The sequence below is a fragment of the Miscanthus floridulus genome, chromosome 14 (assembly GCF_019320115.1).
Source record: "Miscanthus floridulus cultivar M001 chromosome 14, ASM1932011v1, whole genome shotgun sequence".
Classification (NCBI taxonomy): Eukaryota; Viridiplantae; Streptophyta; class Magnoliopsida; order Poales; family Poaceae; genus Miscanthus; species Miscanthus floridulus.
The window spans coordinates 31,229,219-31,251,113 of NC_089593.1; the positions used below are offsets into that span (position 1 = coordinate 31,229,219).

The following is a 21,895-nucleotide window of genomic DNA, read 5'->3' on the forward strand; positions in this document are numbered from 1 at the left end:
TTGACTAAACTCAATACAAAACAAGCAGCATATATGTAGAAGTTTTCTTAGCCTAAATAATATGTATGGCTCTGGTGAAAATTTAAGCTTTGTCATACAGGAACTCATCATATAGTATTTGAGTTTTTCAAAAGATAAATCTTCAAAATTTTAGTGTCACTTGGAACAAGATAAATAGCAGCTCAGACCTTCTTATATCATATCCGTCAATTACCTAGACTTAGATCAAGCATATGCTACCCACGAGTTTCAAGTTCAGAGTAAATCCTTATGTCAAAACAATCTTATCCAAAACTTCAGAGAATTCAATGCTGAAAACTAGGTACTTGAAAAGAATTACAACAGAGGAACTATTCATCATTTTCATTTTAAAAGATTATCTTCAGAGTCGTTTATATTTTATTCAGCTCTTAAAAACAAATTAAAGCACTACAAGAGGAACACCCCTCTAGTACGCATATATGTGTTGCTAAAAGCCCAAATAAGTGTTGCTAGGGTCTATACCAACGCAAGTTATATGCGTTGCTAAAAGTGGCGTTGCAAGATTCTATTGCAACACATATATATGTGTTGGTAAGGGATGTATATTAGTATTGCAAGCTAGCAACAAATGTGCCTATGTTTCAGCAACACATATATGTGTTGCTGTGAAAATATGCCATATGCTTTCAGGATTTGTTATTATAATTTTATATATGATGCAAAATATTAATTCTTTTCCGCCAAATAGCTTGGCCAATTAAATATACTCCATATAACAATCTACTACAACTATAAATGATCCAGTACATACAACAAAACCAGATAATATTGAATATTTTTATTAGATAGAAGATTTTGTACACAGAAGAGAATAGCACAAAGTGTTATTGTATACAATGGTTGACAGCCTAGGCAAAGTTTACTGAAAATAAAATACAAACTATATCTAAAAAATTGGTTCCAGGAGAAAAATGTTGTTCTTCATCCTTCAATCATCCGAACATCCCAAAATATTATATACATGTCCTCTGTCAAAATATAGATTGCTTTTGTAAGAACATATATATTTAGAAATACATGCTATTTTTTCCAATGAATGTATATATCTCACTGAAGGAAAATACAGAGTCAATGCGTATATATACCTTGTTCCTAGACAGCTGTCACAAAACAGATTCATCCGTATCCTTCATCTACAACCCTGCCATAAAAGCAGTTGAAATGAATTAGCACTTAAGCCACCCAAAAATGAATTGAATCTCACTGAGGTGCTCTAATTCACTACCACCAAGTAATCTCTCTTTTGTAAATACAATAAAGCTTTCTGCCAGATCTGAGACTCCAGGCTATTCAGATATGAAAAAAAAACACAAGTTTTCCTTTGGGTATGTATACTATTATATATCAAGAGCATCAAAGAACTTTAGCATCGTACTGTGATGTTATTAAGTAAACTAGCCCTAGAACAAATGTTTGATGTATAAAGCTGATGACAAAAACGTACTTCCTCCATCCCAAATTATAAGTCGTTTGACTTTTTTTACCTCAAGTTTGACCACTCGTCTTATTCAAAAAATTTATGCAAATATAGTCATATTTAAGTCATTCTTGAAGAACTTGTATTAACAAAATATGCCACGACAAAAGAAATGATATTTTGCACAAATTTTTGAATAAGACGAGTGGTCAAACTTGGTGTCAAAAAAGTCAAACGACTTACAATTTGGGACGGAGGAAGTACAATGCAAAGAGTGTTCCTTTATCTACACCATATACATCAAAGTATCGCATATCTTTTTTAGTGTGCTACAGTACTTATACTAGCTAGTTATGTCTAGCATTTAGCATAGAGAGTGCATCAGCCGTCATTGTTACATAAATGTGTATATTAAAATTACAGAGGAACAAAATCCACATGCTTGTGTCATGCCTAATTTCCAAACAAATCAGAAATTTTTTTGATACCTAGAGAGATTTTGTATTTGGAATTAAAGCAATATTAAAGTAGACATCAGGTCTGCAAAAATATAATAAGTGAATATTAGAATCAAACAATGCTAAAAATATAGGCAGCAAACCGTATATAATTGAAGAGGTAGCCTTACCCTGCCAGACCTTAGTTTCTTAATTAGTAATTATTTGTTCTTTGATCTCTTCTTAGCTCGTACCTGTATATCATAGATTCACACAACAAAATTCAGAAGATTTCCCTTTGCTTGCACAAGTTTGAAAAATAAAAACTCACAGTAATCACAAAGAAGTATCAGAAATTTAAGAAAAAAATCATGTACAAAAAGAATATGGGAGAAGCACCTACCAAACCATCGGCCCTATCTCCACAGCGTACCACTGTCGCAGGCAGTGCTTCTCTAATCTGTTGCTCAAGCATACGACACCAACTATGATTATATGAGGCTGCTGCAATAATTACCAGTTTACCACAATGCATGCACTGGGCAAGGTTTGAAACAGCGATTAGTGATTTGAGGAAGTACTCTGTGATGGGAAGATGATCGCACCGAAGGCATATAATCAACCAGATCATTCTGATCCAACCAGAAGGGGGCCACACAATGGATCTAGCATACAGGACACAAAGGTTTGAGGAGATCATATCAGGACCTGTCTATTTGCAGATACGGTGGATGCAGAGTGGATTGCCCTACGGATGGCCTCGGCAAGTTGTCGCCGCCGCATCTCCCAATCACGGCCTGCAGTGCAGATTGGGTCCGCTGCTGCTCGTATGTCCCATGAGGCCAACGCTGGCCGCGCTCGGCCGGCGCAGGCGGTGGCTGTGTGCCCGGGCGGCGACGGCTCCGCGACCCGGCGGCACCTGCAAGGGAGGGGTGAACAAAGCTGTGACCTAATAATTTTGATAATAGGAAATACGAACTGCCGTGGCGAGGAGCCGAGGACTGGTTGGCACAATATAATGACCGCATATTGCTCGCGGGGCGGCATGGGAAGTGGAGGAGGTTGGGAACACCTACAACGCATTTTGCTATCGTTGGAAGACATATGTTGCAATACGGGTGTTTGTGTTGTTGCGAAGCAAACTAGACACACTCTCTTTATTTTGTTTTCATTTTTTTAATCATACATTATAACTATATATATTTCTATAAAGATAACTTTTTATTTTGTTTTTAGTTATTCATCTTCTTTACTTGTTCAATATGGAGGTGCTGGATCAGAGCCTTCCTATTTGCATTTTTGTTGTTGCTGTTGTTGCTAGAGGCTGGCCATCTCGTGTCCCATGCTAACCTACCATTGTGCATGATTATGTAACGTACCTTGTATGGCAGCATGTGTCTCTTCAATGGTTGCGAGTCTGTTGTCGAAGCGGTGGTAGGCCTCCTAAGAGTCATGATACCCTCAGCCAGAGAAAGACATGCGTCTTCCCTGATGCCCACCTAAGGTTGCTTCATAATCTTGCCCATGGTAGTTGTGGAGGTTCTTTGATCGAGTACCTCAGTTCACTCTTAAAGATGAGGATTCTTTAGGTGGTGCCTCCAAGAGTGGCGCTTCCAATGGTGGTGCCACCTTCTTCTGCCAAACACGTATTGGTTTTGAATTTAATTTTGATTTGACAGGTTCATCCTTTCTTTACTTGTTCCTCCTCCTTGTTTAGTGTTTCGAAGTCAACCATCAGTAGTAGAAACTGGAGACATCTTGTGTGCATCATTATTGCCGGTTCAGAACTTTTACTTGTAGAATTTGGAGGATCGATTCCCACACACTTTGCTCAAAGTGTGTTATGCTCATAAAGACAAGGTAGAGGTCAAGTGCATGGGCTCTGTTGGTGGAAAAACACCAACAGAACCAAAACTTATTTATTCTTCTCTAACCTTAGGCACATCGAATCATGTTAAGGTTGACATTATGTGCATTGTTCATAATGTATCAAACTTTACATGATTATGACTTTCTTCCAAGGATAAGATATGCAACATTTTAGCTCATTTGGTTAAGACTATGAGATCAAGAAAGTGGTGCTATGAACAAACTTAAGGAACAAAACATATTGAGTTAATCAGGTTAATTCAAGCAAAGTTGTAACTCAAACATGTTTGTTTCTTTATTTATGTGAATACCAAGATCAAAGGGAAGCTTTTTAAATAATGACCATTTATCCTTAGGCTATTACCTTCATCATTGGAGCGTGATGACACCATGTGACGAAGGTAGATCACTGTGGTGGTCTTTTCTTCGTGCTTGAAGCTTTCCTTACTTGAGTTGTTCATGAACATCTTGTCTCCTATATTATATTCTTTTCACATCCTTTTATCATGCCATCCTTTTATCCTTTCTTTTATGGATCTCGACACTTTGTTTGGACCTTCTGCTCCTTTTATTGTTTCTTCTCTGCAAAGGATTAGTAGACAACACATACCCAAAGGAATATACAAATGATTCAAAGCAAGGATAGTATTGTCATAGAGCTGAAAGTCATCCTCTATGCTATAACAGAGTTGCTTTTAACATTTTAATTAGCATAGAATCTTTATCCCATATTTTAATTAATGTGCCTTTATTGTTCACCACTACTTTAAATTTTCAACAAGGTTAAGGCAAAGATGTGTGAAATTGTTTTGAAGAATTCCTCAAACCTTGGTTTGTTTCTACAAATGATCTCCTAACATTCCCTATCTATATAACCGAAGTCTATACAAGTATGTTTCGATCCAATAATTGTGTTCGAATAGTATTACAAAGCATACTTATAATAGAACAAGGAAGCTTGAAAGGCTCAAGAGATTTATTCAAGTAGAAACAAGAATATGTATGGTGAAATAAAGGAGCATGATTATTTAAATTTTTACTTGTTAGAGATTTAACAAGTTGAGCACATCATAAAGGTATGGATGACCAAGACAACCTAGCAACATGGCATGAGATGTTTTGAAGAACTTCATCCCGATACTTGAATTTTGCGAAATGCAGAATCAAGATGGGATGACAGAATTCTCGTATGAATGTGATTTTATGTTGCATGATGCTTGGTTGGATATACCTTGTGTTTTCCTTGATTTTATTGAAATGATTAGTGACAAACATACCTAAAGGAGGCTTATCTGATTTACCTGTTGGCGAGAGCTCGTAGTCTAGTTAAGTAGGACCTTCCCTTGTATTAAGCCTCGATCCTAGAGATGAGGATACAGACAATCAGCATGCTCTTCTTCCACAACCTTTCTTGATTTATGTTGATTCTTGGTTGACGAGTTGGTGTTCATTAGAGATGTGAACTCAAGTTCCTCCTTGATTGTCTAGCGGCATGGTAGAGAGTTGTTTTTCTTTGTTTATCAGTGATTCGGCTGTCGTTTTATGGTCAAAGAAAGAACCTCATTGGTACTTGTATGAAACCTTCATCTCAATGACTTAGGGATGTTGTCTTGCGACCATGGTTGTGGCCTTACTGAGACACCGTCAACAGACCTCCATTGATTACTGTTGTTTGTTGATACGAGAATGCATGTCATGATGTAGTGGCATTTGTCATCCTAGTCCTTGCCGTCAATGTGTGAGTTGATCTTTTCGAAGGTGATGAAAGTAGGCATATTCTGGCTAATACGAGGTGGGTTGCCATCTTGCTTCTCATCATCATCCTAGCTTGAGTCTTGGTAAGGCTCAATGCTATGTTGTCTTCGACTTTGCTCATGTCCTAGTTGATTTGTCCATCCACTTTCTATGAGTGAGTGCTTTTTATGGCACTCGTCTTCTTCCTTTTTGTTCCATTACTGAAAGTGGCGGTTTGGTTTGGGTTTGCAAGTTTATACCAAAGCATGAACATGCATAACTTTTATTGATTTTTCCTACAAAATGTTAGTGGACACATACCTAAGGGAATACAATGAATTTGAAACATGGGTTGTTGTCCATAACTTTTGTAATTTTCCTCTATGCTAATGAAAGGATGGTTTTAGGATTACTTTAGCATAGATTTTGTTTATTAGCAAATTTTATGAGTTTGCCGCATTCTAGCATGGTTCAAGGCAAAGATAACTTGCAACAAAAGATAAGTGAATAAACCTTGATACTCATAGTTCTTCCTTCCATGAAGAATGAGCTAGGTCTTCTTTGCGCAAAGTTATTGGGTTCATCACATGCCTTGATTCATCTTTGATGTGAATTCATCTCTTGACTTACCCAGATTGAATTTGAGAGTTTCCTACAGGGGTTAGTCCAACAAAATATCTAGTGTCTACACTAGCAACTTTTAGTTCAATAACCAAACTAGACTCCATGTCTAATTTTGATTAAGGAAGGCATTTCAACCTAAGAACCACGCTTAATTTAAAAGCCAATGAAGTATGTCGAGTACTTCCAAACCAAAGCATACTATAGCAGACAAAGGTAGCATGAAAGCACTATAGAGATTTATTCGAATAGGGATGAAAAAGAGCATGATCATGATGAGTAATATATATATTTTAAAGATGCAAGCAACATGGATGTATGCAAGGAACTAAACATGTTGTGGATTTGATGAGGAAACTTAGACTAAGTGGAAATGTATGCATGGACTATTCAAAGTAAACATACAATGGAATGCAAAAATTAAAAGATAACTACTCATTAAGTTTAAAGTCCATGAGCAAGACTATCTCACCTTTCTTGATCATACTTATCATCACTCATAGGATAGAATTTGTGAGTAGTGCAATGTCTATTTCTGTCACTTGAGATGTGATTTGAATTCTTGTGACGCCGACCTTTTTCTCCAATCTACACATGGTTAGAGAATATATATATGTCTATACAAACCTATGAGATAGCAGGGTTCCAGTGTTGATGGATCTTGAATGTTTAGGCACCCTGGGGTTCTTCAATGTTTTTCTTTTCTTGTCGAAGCTTGCTGAAAGGTCGAAATGACATATGTTGTCCTATCTATTCCACAATTCAACAGAACAGGGGTAATCCTACTAAAGATAGCGGTATGTTTTTAGAAATCTTTATGCTAATTGTTTCCCCTGGCAACGGCACCAAAAATGCTTGTTGGTATTTATTAATGCAAATAGAATATGAAGGATTCCGCAAGCGCATAGAATACCATTGTAGCATTTTACCGGGAGTATTACAAGTATCATTATTTATATTTTTACCATAGGGAAATAATATAGTAAAGATTATTGAATAACAATGGGGGTAACTACTAATCAACATACCAGCATAGCTAAAGCAGGGGTGAATGTAATGATAGGAATAAAACATAATGACACTCGGGGATAGATCACTAAGATAATGTAAACTAGTCAACTCGGGAGAACAACGGGTGAGGTAGATTCCTATGATATTCCTATTACATGGTCAAAGTATATATACATCCAACTATAGCTAAGACTAACTCTACTCTTGTGCACTTTGGGACGCCGCTTAGACAGTAGAGCATCCACAAAAGATAACTCTACTGACAGACTACGGTCCTATAATTTAAGAACCTACTCAATTCCGTACGGACTACAAAGGATAGAAGGGGCTATCACCTCCCACTGCTACCATACAACCAGAGAAAAGGGTGTACTCATAGACAGAGCATCGTATAAGCACCACGCTTACATACGGCTCGGCTACTTAGCCCAACCATGGTAAACTAGCAGGCTAAGCGCTCTATGAACCCGCACACAAAAGTAATGATAACCTCAACTAAGCAAGATACATATTAAAAGTAAGCATACCATGTAGATAAGAATATGATGAATTGACAATAAGTCTTACAAGAAGTAGAAGTGAAGATACAATGCTTTGCCGAGCCTCCAAGACTAGATCCGAAACTTGAGCATGAGCCCAACTCGACCCTCACTCACGAGCTACTAATCTACTACATTGGAGAGTTTAGACCTAATCCTCCTGGTGTTGATCTGAATGAGAGAGACGAATTAGGGTTTCAGGATGTCTCTAGGGAGGGGGTATAGGGCTATATATATAGGGGGTAGCGTCAATTCTGGACCCTCGGATCAAACCAACTTGAATAAATGGTGTAGATGCGATCTTTAAGGTGGTGGAGAACCAACATTCGGAGGGGCTGATAAGTGGGGCCCATAGGTCGACCGACCTATAGGTGAGGCTGGCTGGCCCCACCTGGCCTTCGCTTTGGTGGTTTCCCTTTTGGAGTCTTCTAGAGTCTTCTGGAGTTGTTTTCGTCGTGAATAATTGCGATTTAATCTGACGATTGGGTCCACCATGATGGTTTTCTAATTAAATCCTCCTGCAAACACAGATTCTCTAAAACTCATGAAATTTATTAGTTTAAACCCCTAGACCTATGTTAGTGATCCTTTTTATGCATTTATATAAGTTATATTGATGGGTTATGATTGATGTTAACGACCATCAACAGTGGTCCACCGCCGCATCTCCGAGTTTTGCTACGCAAACAGGGGTGAGTGTTTGAACAATGCTTTGAGTTTTGATGCTGACCTAAGTTGACCATGAGCACTCCTCAGGGCCATTTCTCATGTCGCGTCGGGAGGAGCCACCGGCGCAGCGCCGGCTAGGGCCCCGCCGGCGGTGGGATCGGGCTCATCTTCGTCGTCTCCGGGCGACCATCGAGAGTTTCACTGACTCATCTGCAAGGTGGATGAAGCCCATCGGTGGTTTTCTATGGCCGCCTACGAGGCAAGGCGGCTGGAGCTCGACCTTGATGCCGCCAAAGTCGCTCTCACCGCCTCAGAGGGTGAGACTGCCGTGGCACAGGCGGCGGTGGCTGGTTCCCAACCCTGCATCGTGGGTAAGGACCTCCTTCGTCTTGATGTCTTGAGTGATGTCCATAGCTTCTGACCATCGGTTGTCTCGTCGTCAGTGTTGGAGGAGCAGTTGGTGGCTTCTCACCATGAAGAGGAGGTGGCTCGCTTCCGAGGGTTCATCATAGCGGAGGACCACGAGTGGGCGGTGGTGGTAGGAATCTAGCAAGGGGCTGGTGTTGCCCTTGCCGCCATGCAACTATGGACTAGGGTGAACCTCCGTCGGGTGGCGCCTGGGTTCCTAGAGCACGTCCGGTCGGGAGAGCGAGTGGAGCTGGTCAATGATTGCGCCGCTGCTGCGGATGCTGTCGTTGCTACCATGGATGTGGAAGAGATTCTTCACGGTGGTGGCTAAGAGCCCTAGGGTGCATCCGGGGCCCTCAGAAATTTTTAAGTAAAGGTGTTCTTATCAGCTTGTGTTCCTCGATTTTGTTTCTTTTGCGTGCCGTCGTCCTACCATAACCGCCATCGATCGTTCGAATGCCATGGCCGCATGGCCGCACCCAGGGATTGACCCATAAGGCTTAACCTTCTGCGACTGTTTTTTCAAGTCTAAGGTATCTACAGGACTAGTTCGGCGGCATTGCGCCTTTCTTCATCTTTCTTGAGGTTGTGCGGACGCTTTCTTTCCCTCGCTTTTGTGCGGGCGTGGGTCCCGGTTTGGTTTTGGGAATTTGGCTTTGTGTAGTCCTCTATTGCGCATGAGCTCGTGGCGTATTGTGGTGTGGTCTTCATGAGTGAGCCACGTTAGCTGATTTGCGCCGATCGATGCTGGTCGTATGGGGGTGGACGCGCTGGCAGAGGTTCAGTTTCGATGTGCTTATTCCGACACGCCATGTCACTTGCTGGTCGATTCACGTAGTCATTTGTCATTTGGCTACCTTGGTGTCAGAGGGCCCGTGCTATGGTGATGCCGGTCTCGATGTGGCTGACTGAGGTCGTGTGTTGGGGAGGTTAGATGATGACATCCTCATCATGGACGATGCCACCGCTCATGGAGCAGAAGCTCTTACAGGTTCAGTCGCCTTCATACACCGATAGTTTTAGGCTTCCGGTGTATAGGAGTTTCTAGTGTAACCATTTAGGTTTTTGTGTGTGACTTTTCTATGATGGACATGTTTTGGGTTTTGTGACTCATGATTGATGCATTTGTTTATCATTTTGCTACCTTTTCGCTTTTCTTTTCATTCAAATTGGAATGTGCTTTGTCCCCCCTAGCCCTGTGCTTGTGGGTGCGTGTTTTAACCTGGGGGCTGGCCCACGAGGCTAAAAGGTGCATGATTCGTTGGAGCGATGAGGTGTCGAGGGTAGGTCATGGATCCGGCGTGATGCGAGAAGAAAGCGATCGAGCAGTGAAAGATTCCATTCCTTTTGCTCCTTTCACCCTAAGCGAGTGAGTTCCCCATTTCCTCTCAGACCCGTGCGAGCTGGAAATCAAGGTGCGGGTCACCGGTTCGTCATGACGAGAGGCACGATTGGAAGGAGTTTGAAGTGGATCGGTTGCTAGGACGATGACAAACGGTGCCGCACCGCAGGTCATGCGTATGTGCCTATGTGTGTATCCCCCATGAGTGGGTCATGTCCGGTTGGGAGCGCGAGCCGGATCGAGTCACCAGGAGTTAAGCAATACTAGGATGAGGTGTATGGGCATCACGTTGTCCGCTCTACGGGTCGGCTCTATGTTTCTTAGGATCGCGAGTAAGCCTACACATGTATGTGGATGTGCTTGGGTAGAGAAGCTAGGGTCAAAGTGGATGTGACTAACCGATGTACCGAAAGCTATTGTGGAACTGGTTGCCGTTGCTCGAGGTGTGGCAGGCCCCCGAGCGTCTGCTCGTGATGAAGTCATTGCAGCCTCCGGGCCACGAGCTGATGAGAGCACTTCTTCAGTGCTTGGAATGGTCGCAGCTTGCGTGGATCGACCTCTCGGGCTGCCTTGGATTGGCCCTTGCCGGCTTGACGTCCTCGGTGGGCTCATGAGCCCCGGGGGATGATTTCCTCATGTCCAACCTATTTGTAGTCTCTGGCTAGGAAGGCTAATGCATTCTGGTGCTTGAGCCTTTGTGATGCGACGACATCGTGCTCATCGCGTTCCCGCCTCTGGGTGCGCTTGCCGCTCTCGATGAAGAGCTGGCATGACCTATAGATATGGAAGTGGGTTCTGAGTGCAACGCGGTTTGGTCCGCTGGGCGTGGTGCACTCAGGGAGCCCACTTCCTCGGATGTACGTGCCTCCGAGTGACAGCTGACAGTCCGCTGAGACATGCTGGGCAATTTGTCCGTCATGCGGGGTTGGACCCTGGTTTTGGGCTTGACCTCGCATGGCGTGGCGCCAAGTAGCCACTTGATCGCTAACAACGACACCACGTGGTGGCGGGTGATTTCATTGCTCATGTGCGCCCTGACATGTTGTGCTCTGTGGGTTGCAGAGACGCTGCTCAGGCCATGGTTCTATCGCTAGACCTAGGCTTCCCACGTGGTTGGCCTAGACAGGGTAGGAGCTGGTGATGGGCGCTGACCCATTAGTGTGGATAACCTCATGGTTTCCCAAAAGGATGTGGCCGGTTGAGGCCATTCCCGGAGTGAGTCCACCGTGAGCCATGGACCTTTGGCTCCCTGGGTGGAAGATCTAGCCATGGCTGGCGACAAGAGAGGGTACTGCCCCCCTATGTAGGTGAACTCAGGGATGCTACCATGGAGGGTAGTTCTGAGATTGTGTCCACCGTAGACCACGTGGTCTAGATCTCCAGGAGCGGATGTCCAAGCCATGGCCGAAGGCGGATGAGGGCGTTAGGCCCTCTAAAGCCGATGAGCTCAGTAGTTTTCAGTGGCGGATGTGACTGTCGTGGGCCATTCCACGAGCAAGTCCACCGACTGCGCGAGGAGCCATCGCTTCCTTCTCAATAATTGAGAGTGCGCTATTGTCCCCTACCTAGCGCGCCAACTGTCAGGTGTTTTGAAAATCGGAACTAGTAAATTTATACAAATGCCAGCGCTGCTCTAGGAAGACAATGGTAGCATCCAAAAGATATGAGGATTTATACTGGTTCAGGCCGGAGCCCTACAGTCTAGTCTCAGAGATAATCGAGTGCGTGCTTCCTCACTTGAATGCTCTGAAGTTCTTACAATGGGGGTGCAAGAATGGTGGAAGAGGTAGGAGAGCTAGAGCTAGAAGATGGACTGCCCGAAGGGAAGCTTTAGGAGCCCTACTATGGTGTGAATGATAGAATGTAAAAGATGTCTGGAGATGGTCCCTGGGCTACCCTTATATAGAGTTCGGAGCCAGGGCAAATACAAAGATGAAGGTTCTCCCGACTGAGGGGCCGTGAGCCTGAGGAAGGGGCCTGGCTAACTTGGCTTGTAAGCTACGTCGTCTTGTGGTGCATGTCTGGGCGTGGTTGTCGTCATGGTCTTGTGCCCACATCGCGGTAAGGTGTGGGTAGGATCGTACAGGCATCTTGTTGGTCTATATTTGGACAGTGGGTCGCCATACTGACAGTCACCGCCGTGCGGTGTTGTCTTGTCAGTGCTGCGAGGTGACTGCTATGTCCTCGGTCCTTTGCGGGGTCAGTGTGGCGTGCTTACTCTTGTCAGAGTAGGCATACCTGGCTATGCTCGACCTCTCCCCATTCCTCCCTGGGGTCAGGACGGTCAAGAGGTCGTGAGTCTTCTGTGCGTCATGTGGCTAAGGCGAAAGGGAGAGGTCGTGGCCGACCCTGACCTTGGCGTCCGACCTGGTTCCCCTAGCTTAGTTGGGACACTGTCGTTTGGGCCTTTGCTAGACTGATGTATCGTAGGTCGCTCAGCTTCCTAACTAATCGTTGCCTTTAGACACCCGGGGATCATAACCCCAACAGAGCCCAAGCCGGCCAACCACTATTTATAGACCCCCCAACAAAATAGAGCCATTAGGGTCAAGGAGGGGGTCACTGCGAGGTGACCGGACGCGCAGGTCGCATTGACTGGACACATACACGCCAGCGTTCGGTCGCACATCCATCGCCATGTGTCCTTCGTGTTCATCATCCACCTCATGATCCCAACAGTCAAATCTTCCCGCGCTTGCGCTTAATCAACGACCGGACACGCCGACCCGATGACCGGATGCGCTGGAGCCACGTCAGGTCACGCTCGCGCCTACGCCCCCGAGCTATCGATCAGACCCGCCGTGAAGCGACCAGAAGCGCCGCCGCCTGGAGTCCAGTTGACTCTAGAGAGATTCCATAGCCAGCAAATCTCGATCGGACGCGTCAGGTCAAGGCTGACCGGACCCAGGCGGAGTCCGATCCTCTCCAGTCTTCTCGTGCCACTCCACATTAGCACGACCGGACGCGGAAACAATGTCCCGACCATGTCTGGTCGCACGCCTGCGCCAGAGTTCGGTCAGAACCCGAGGCAACGCCACCACGTTACCACTGATCGGACGCACCCGAGCAGGGTCCGGTCCTACGTCCGGTCACAAGAAACTGCGCCTCCTCTTTTCCAACTTCTCCACCCTTGCTCAAATGTGCCAACCACTAAGTGTATCACCTTGTGCACGTGTGTTAGCAATTTTTCACAACATTTTTCAAGGGTGTTAGCACTCATTAGAATCTAAATGCATATGCAATGAGTTAAAACATCTAGTGGCACTTTGATAACCGCATTTCACAACGAGTTTCACCCCTTTTAATAGTACGGCTATCTATCCTAAATGTGATCACTCTCTCTAAGTGTCTTGATCACCAAAACAAAAGCACCTATCAATTATACCTTTGCCTTGAGCTTTTTGTTTTTCTCTTTCTTCTTTTCCAAGTTTTGAGCACTTATCATCACCATTGCCTTCACCATCATCATGATCATCATTCACTTGCTCCACCACTTGGATTAGTACTAACCTATCTCATACACACTTAGAGCAAAGGTTACCAAAACCAAACTAGAGTTTTCACCAAGCCCGGTGCTGCTGGCGATGGTGGTGGTGGTGGTGCTCGCACGGCGCCGGCGCCTGCTCCGAACCTGACAGTTGGAATCGCCCGACCCCAGGCTTCCTCATGTTGCAAGCGTATGTTTCAAGTGTTTTAGATATTTCGTATGTATGTTTCAAGTGTTTCATGCGGATGTTGCAAAAGTAGATCGGGATGCTGCATATGTTGAAATGATTGTACACGTATGTTGCAAGTGTCTGTTCTCAATGTTTCATCTGTTTTTTTATATGTATGTTGCAATGTGTTTATCAGGATGTTATATATGTTTCACACATCTATTGCATGTGTTTTTATCTGAATGTGTCGGTTGTCTCGTATGTATGTTACAATTATTTCATTTAGATGTTTTCAAAAATAGATTGGGGTGTTGTGTATGTTGCAAAGTGAACCACCTGCCGTAGCTGCTAGGCGCCGTGCATGGAGGGGAGCGGCGCAGCAGGCTTCAAGGGGCGCGGGAAGCAGGAATCGTGGGGAAGTAGTGTGGGCGGGCCACGCTTTGTGCGTCCAACAGGCGCTTGTGGCATTGCAGCAGGCACGGGCGTCAGGATGTAGCGGGTCCGTCCGGACACTAGTGCTGCTGAATAGTAATTCATCTCATCGAAGGTGTCATCATTGCTGTTTTACACGTCTCGCTAATCTTCATCTGCACTTTCCGATGAGTTTCAATTCACATCTCTTCGGAAGGCAGCCCTCTCTACACTACTACGTACAATATAATCTCTTGGAAAATCATCTACAGTATCCAACCGTAAAACTGAAACAAAAATGGAAAATACGACATAAAAAGAACATTTGATCACGTACGAATGTTTTCTTTCGCTGATTGATATGTTATGGTCTCCGCGTCCTGTCACTGTGAAATGAATCGCTGCAGATCGACGAGCATGACGGTGATGTCGTCCCGGCTCCCTCTGTTCCTGGCCAAGGCGACCAGCTCCTTGCACGATCCCACAGAGGACGTTGTTTCCGCCGCGGCGGCGGAGACGACGACGTCGACGGCCTCCTGGCAGGACACCTTGTTCCAGAGGCCGTCCGACGCGACGACGAGGAAGCGGCAGTCCGGGGTGAGGCGGCGGCGCGAGACCTCCGGCTCGCAGGTGACCCAGGCCTTCATGGACGCGTCGCCGAACGCGCGCGACACGGCCAGGCAGTCCTGCACGCGCCACACGCCGCTGCTGCCGCAGCTCACGTACCCTCCCTGCAATGCAATCTCATCAGTACTGGCTCGATGACTGCAAAGAGAAGCTCCTACAAGCGGATCACTTGTGCATCAGTGCAGGCATGATTAGTTGTGTGCTCTTGGTCCGGCCGTCTCGGTCGCCACTTACCGAGCTCTCGATGCGGCGCCTCTCGTCCTCGCGGGCGGCGGTGTGGTCGCTCGTCAGCGCAGTCGCGACGCCGCTGCGGCTGCCAAGGACGGCACGGCAGTCGCCCACGTTGGCGACGAACAGCTCGCCGTCCTTTACCAGAGCCGTCGCCGCGCATGCGCCACCGCGTACGCCCTACATAACACAGGATTACCGATTAGTAATTATCAAATGCAAATTACTGGTAAAGAGTAATATAATGGAGTTGCAGAGTCTTGATGTTATTGCTAGTAGTACTACTATTCATGGAAAACTATGCATGTGCAAGCTAAGTTCAAAATTTGATCATGTGTGTGTGAAATTAGCATCACAGTGCTTTCTTGCAATTATTTAAGGGAGTTGTAATATTTCAGGTGCCTAAATTTTCGAACAACAATTTTACACTATCAAATAAAACTAATAGAATAATCTACAAGATATAATCCATAGTTTTTTTTAATTCCAAACAATGACAAAATTATATGTCACCCGAACAATAACACAAAATTAGGCACCTAAAATATATGAGAAGTGATAAATTAAACCGTGATAGAATTTCAAGCAATGTACTTCCTCTGATCGGGAGTATATGTCCTTTGTTTTCTGTTAGTTCGAACATAAGGGTTCATTTGGTAGGGATCTAAATTCTCATAGAAACACTTCAGGTAAGGGATTAGAATTACTTTTATGTAATCGATTGTATGGTAGGCTGAATTCTGATTCAAAAAAGATGTTTTATATAAAAAACCATATAAATAAAAATATGCTAAAAATACAAACTTTATGTGTAAGCAAAGAATACAACTCATTTTAACTTATTGTTCTTAAAAAGGATAACTAGAAAAAAAAAGTACGTTCCTGGCGTATAGGAGAAACTATAACTGGGATCTAGCGAAACCAGGCTCGATCTATTTCGCTCGTCCCAGTCAAAAAACACGAGATCGATAGAAACATTCTATGGCAGAATCGTTTCACTTTCACGAATTTAGGGTTTGGTTGCATTTGTTCCGATTCCAACACGAGTCGATACTGATCCGATTATCCAAACGGACCCTAAGTCTAACTAGTTGAACTTTGAGGCTTTTACCTGTGTGCCACTATAGAAGTTTGTAATTATCCACGAGCCACTAAAAAATTCGAGCGCACCCAGGTGTCACTGGGCAGAACTTTTTTTTGCCCTCCAAGCCATTCCGTCTAGTTTTGTGTCTAACGGTGTCAAGCGGGTGGATGAAATGACCATTTTGCCCTTAAGTCAGTTGGAGTTCTAATTTTGTTCCCTTTGGTGCCACTCAAGTCTGTTAGAGTTCTATTTTTTCGCTTTGCTCTAGTACCACGCCGTGGCGCCAAAATTGAATAACTTTTTTATTAACACTAATTTAATTAGTATTCAAATTATTTGCAACAATTTTTAGTTTTAAACATCACAAATTTGAAAATCCCGCTACTCTTATATTAAACAGCAACCATATCCCGACGACAATATTTCAATATTTTCGTTCTAGCTGGTACCCACGACAACAAAAATAATAATAAGCCAAACTAATATTAAAAAATATTTTTTTCTCATCCTGGTACCCAGGACAATCTGAACAATCTCATCAGACATCTCCTAGTATTAGCAAACAATAGAGATTATGGAGTGGACGCCAGCCCATGGTTCAGGCTTTCGCTCGAACATGTGGTGAGCATGTGCGTCATCTTCCTCCAGCATCACCACGGCTGTGGCCATTGCCTTCGTCCGTGACTCCGTGCGGCTTGGACGACACACCGTGCCCCTGGCCGGCTCGCGCATGCAAGGGGCCATCGCCCGCGGGGCGCAGTGCCCTGATCCGCCGCGACACGTTCAGCTGGCCGACAGTACGCGTCTGTGTGCCAAGAAACCTCTGCGGCAGTGGCCTGCGCGTTACGACCCAAGGTCCGGAGTGGTGCACGCGAAGCCAAGGGAGGTCTGCGTTGCGGCCGGGTGCTCCTCCCTCGTCGTCGTCCGGTGTGCTCGAGGTGGCGTGGCCGCGGGCTCGAACGCCGGCTTGACGACGTCACGGACGGCGGGGTCAGCTCCCGGCTTGGCGTGGCGGCGCAGGCCGTCGCGCCCAGCAGCGGCGGCGTCCGCTGCAGGGCGGGTTGCTCCCGACCGCGGTCCTGGGCGCGACGAGCAGCAGCAAGCCGCGGTGCATGCCGCGGCGAGGCTCAGCGATGCAGGCCGTTGCGGCCAGCAGGAGTGGCGTCAGCTGCAGGCGGAGCTGCTCCCGACCGCTGCCCTGGGCGCGGCGAGCAGTAAGCACCAGAGAAGAGCGAGAGCGAGAAGGGGACGAAGGGGGCAGGGTGCGTTGGACTCCGAGTTGAAGCGCGCGGTGGAGGACAAAGGATAGGGTTGAGAGTGAGGGGGCATTTTAGATAATTTCACTAGCCGGTCTCACGTGTAAGGCTCCTAAACGGTGAAAATGAAACAGAATACAAATGGAATGGTATGGAGATCAAAGAAGTTCCGACCAGTGACACCTATAACCGTCCAAACATTTTAATAGCTCGTGGGTAATTACAAACTTTTATAATGGCACACAGGTAAAAGCCTCTTGAGCTTTCACCATTAATAATATGTAAAATTTGCGTAGACTAACACACAAGATCGATGTTATTTGATAAACTAGAACAACTATATTTCCTTGCAAAAATGCGCATAAGAACTAAATACTACGCATATGAGCATATATAATCACCTAGCTTGGACAAAGCAGAAAGCTAACCTTTTCAAATGCACAAAACACTAACGTTGAAAGCAGGAACAATACGATGGTTGTTAAACTCCACGACGCGGGAAAACCCACTCTCATCAACGCCGTACCGTACTTTACATGAACCGGGAAATTCCCCATTTGAATCATGAGAATTGAGAACGCGTAGGCGTGCCGTAGGGACGAGGGTGCACGGCAGCTAGCTAGCCAGCAGGTGAGGTGCATGCATGACCTAGACCTAGTCAATGCATGTGAACGTTAGTACTACTACCGACGGCCGCCCCTCTGCACGCATACATGCCATCCTAGCTAGCAGAGGCCACACGGCACTGGCACTGAAGCAACACGCAGCAGCAGCAGCTTGCCAAGCCAAGCCATGCAGTCATCGATCTCTATCACACACGCACACCATGCATACCACTTGGCTTAAACCTAGCTCGCAGATTAGGCCAACTGGTGCTACCTGCCAGGCTGCCACTGCCTACGCGTGGCTACCGGAATCGCGACGTGAGCGGTCGACGTCCAGCTGAAAACAGCAACTAACACGCAAGAAAGGCTTGACCCGTTCAAACCATGCACGCCGAACGCCGTACCCATGCATGAATACAATAATGTGCATGCACAGACCCGGTCAAACAAAAAAAAAAAGCTACTAGTTGCTTGCTGCTCTTGCATTGCAATTTGCAAGCTACTTCCCTCCGTTTAGATGTACTTGTCAGTAATTTTTTATTGTAGCAAATTTGACTATCTGTTTTTTTTCTAAAAAAAACTTAGATACTTCCATGTATATAATACTAATGAAGTATGTTCAATAAAGAATCATATATATAAAAACTTGATATATCTCAAAATCTTTTACAGAAAAAAACATATGGTCAAAATTGCTATAATAAAAATTCAGTGACAAGTAAACGAAAACGGAGGTAGTACCAGTATAGGCTACACGAATCTGCTCTTGCATAAGCATATAGATGATGCCTACCTGGGTCAAGAACTCGCGGTCCGTCGTCAGGTAGGCTGCTCTGATCGCCGCCACGACCGCGTCAGCACTCGTCTTGGGCGGCTGCGTTGACGACAGTGACGACGGCGATAGCTCCGGCTGCTGCTGGCTCGCCGTGGTCGAGGCGGCGAGTGCGGCGACGACGTTCTTGCCCAGCCTGTCGGCAACGAAATCCACGGCCGCCCGGCCACCGTGCCCGTCGTACACACCGTAGAACGCCTGTACAGCAAACAAGGACGCAAATTTATGATTGTCTTGTTGAGTATACTCATCTTACATATTTGACAAAATAAAAGAATGGATATAGTACAGTTTCTTAAATACAATGCTGCCTTTTTTTTTCTTTGAATGGGGGAACACTGCTGCCTTTTGACCAACAAAGACATGTGCCCTTAACTTCTCATGAGAGGGGGGGGGGGGGGGGGGGGGGGGGGGGGGGGGGATACATTTTCGCAGCTAAGCAATGGACTGGTTCTCGCTTCGTCAATACTTTCTTAAACAACTTCGGAGTACTAGCTAGGTGCGTTGCTTGCGTAATAAGAATCGGTGAGAAGCTAAGAGTTAAGATTCCATGCTGATTTTTTTAAAAAAATAATGGCATTCCACTTGATTTTAACTACATATCTAGAAAAGCTGAAACATCTTATAATTTAAAACAGATAGAGTATAATAGAGTAGTATGCACTTATGTGAGTATTTTTCTATTTTACAATCCCAAAATGGTTGCGCAAAGATCAAATTCACTTGAAGATCATAGTATGTAAGCATTTAATTTTGCTTTTTCAAAGAAAGGCGAGAACTCTACCTATTTAGCAATACATATAGGGCGTGTTTGGTTTGTTCCTCCCAGGAGCCGCCTAGCGCAGGCAACGTTCCCAAGCAAGACGAGATGGATGCCTGGTGATGCTCCTGCCTGGGAGACGTCGATCCAAATAGGCCCATGTAGTTTAGTATACTTAGTTTCGCGTAGACATCTACCGATCCGTTGCTACAAGAAAATTGGGGGGGGGGGGGGGGGGGGGGGATTATTATTCATCATCAAGCATATCTGAACAACCACATCTGTTTGGTCCGTTCAATTTCATTCAATGGCCAACTTCAATCTTAGTGTGAGATGTCTTCTTCTTCAATGTACCACATCACCAAAAAAATGGTTTTTTTATGTTTCTAGGCCAATGAAGTCTATTATGAGGTTCAAAAGTGATTTCAATATCAATGTTATTGATTGAATTTATAGGTTTTACAAGATCGCGGAATTAAGCACTAGTTATGACATTTATCCATAAAATGTAGATTTCCGCACCGTCTCATCGTTTCTTACCAGATTTTTTCATTTGGGAAAAAAATACACCATCTAGAACACCTAGGTAGTAGGTTAGTATCCCCATCCTCCGAACATAGTTGCTTTGAGCTTCATAACAAATTAACAATATGGAGGTGATAATATGAAATGTGCGTACCAATTGGGAGGCTCCTTGAACGGTGTGATCAGTGATGACCCCATAGCCATCCTCCATGGCGTGCCTGACCCCTCTCCTGCTGGCCAGGCAGAACCCCTCGCCCTGCACCTCCAGTTCGGTGGCCACCTCTGCATCCATGTCCGCCACCGCGCCGAACGGGTCGACGCCGGGAGCGCAGGCCATGGGCGCCGGTATGGCCAGCCTGGGCGGCCGCCTTCCCCTCGCCGCCTTATTGGCCGCCGCCGTCTTCGTCTCCGCAACTCTCTTGCCCGTCTGCTGCTGCTTGAGCGCCGGAACAACGACGACCACCGGCGTCATCAGCTGGTCCTTGTTGGCGTCATCGAGGGCCATCAGCGCCGCCCCCACCGGCTGGTGCGCCTTCTTGCCGCAGGCCGCCGCCGCCGCCCTCGCCGGCTGCTGCTGCCATGGCGCGGGGACGATCGCCGAGGTCGACGTCGGCGAGCAGAGGGGCATGAGGAGGAGCAGGCTGCTGCGGATGATGAGCGCGTGCGCGAGGCGAGCCAAGGCGGCGACGGCGGAGCGCAGGAACCTGACGCCGTGGAGCATCACTCCGGCCGATCGATCCGGCGGCCCGGTCAACGGAGACGGACGGACGTCGGCGGGTGGAGGACGGAGGACGAGGACCTGATCGATGCGCGCGCTTGGCTTGGTCGGTTTCGTCGTTCTTGGATTAGGTGTGTGCAGTTCCTGTGGGGTGAAAAAATGCTGGCGGGGAGGTACGTGGCTTTGCTTGGACGGGGTTTGGTTACGTTTATATAGGTGGCGGGAAGGAAGCCAACCCAACCCAGCTCAACAGGGAGAAGGGGTCGTGAGGTTGACCGGTCAAATTACAGCCTTTTGTGCCAGGATAGCATCGCGATCGGCACATGCAATCAATTTTTTTTTTTTTTGACAACACCCATGCAATCAATTTTGTTTCTGTCATTTGTGTGCGTAAGCGCTTACTCCCTCCATCCCACAAGAAACTGTAATCAAATACAGTATATATAAAATATTAATATTTAAAATGTATAATTAGAATCATTAGATGAGTTGTTGATTATATTTTTATAATACACTTCTTTACAGATAAAAAGAATATTGCTAATATCTTTTATAGATCTAATGAAACTTAAGAAATTTAATCAGAACGTATCTCATAGTGATATTGTTTTTTTTTTGAACAGAGGGAGTACATCTTTCCTCAGACTGGCAGTAATTTTAGCACTAGTTTTGGTAGGATTTCTTTTGTGCTATTGATTCTCTTGAGAAAATGATTCTAGGATCGATAATAATTCTATGATAATTATGTAGGATAAATTCTATGGGTAAAATGGTTCTGTGCGAAAAGTAAATTATGAGATGCTAGTTTTTTCATCTTCTAACATCTTAGTTCATTTCCAAAGAATTACTTGACATAACATTCAAGGGATTCTTTTATAAAATACTACTATTTAGCAATGATTATGATCAATACGTGAGTAAGTTAGTTTCTCCAAGAGGCGTCTTTTAAATAAGAGCAAGATTAACAATACTGGCTGTATGGATATTTACACTATTTATTCGCATGCTTATATATTTTTTTCCTTTATTAAAGTTTCTCGGTACATAAGCTGATCGTAAACTTACATCCCGCTTCTCTTCTCTCCTCACTTCTTTCCTCCACCT

At 45.2% G+C, this 21,895-nt stretch overlaps 1 protein-coding gene and 1 long non-coding RNA gene across 3 annotated transcripts; both read right to left on the bottom strand.

Moving 5' to 3' along the window:
* Positions 1-844: 844 nt before the first annotated feature.
* On the bottom strand, positions 845-2,849 carry LOC136502655 (uncharacterized). 2 transcript variants are annotated; one of them, XR_010770656.1, is made up of 5 exons: positions 2,300-2,849; positions 2,088-2,150; positions 1,948-1,999; positions 1,128-1,183; positions 845-1,010 (listed from the first exon to the last, which is right to left on the bottom strand). It is a non-coding gene; the product is annotated as an uncharacterized lncRNA (long non-coding RNA). The 2 variants fall into 2 exon arrangements; XR_010770655.1 differs by having other exon boundaries at positions 1,948-2,150.
* Positions 2,850-14,307: 11,458 nt separating this feature from the next.
* Positions 14,308-20,955, bottom strand: LOC136505471 (probable protein phosphatase 2C 77). The gene is made up of 4 exons (XM_066500630.1): positions 20,228-20,955; positions 18,750-18,986; positions 15,018-15,191; positions 14,308-14,887 (listed from the first exon to the last, which is right to left on the bottom strand). The coding sequence occupies exons 1-4, from the start codon at positions 20,792-20,794 to the stop codon at positions 14,540-14,542; spliced, it is 1,326 nt and encodes a 441-aa protein (XP_066356727.1). The 5' UTR covers positions 20,795-20,955; the 3' UTR covers positions 14,308-14,539.
* Positions 20,956-21,895: the final 940 nt, after the last annotated feature.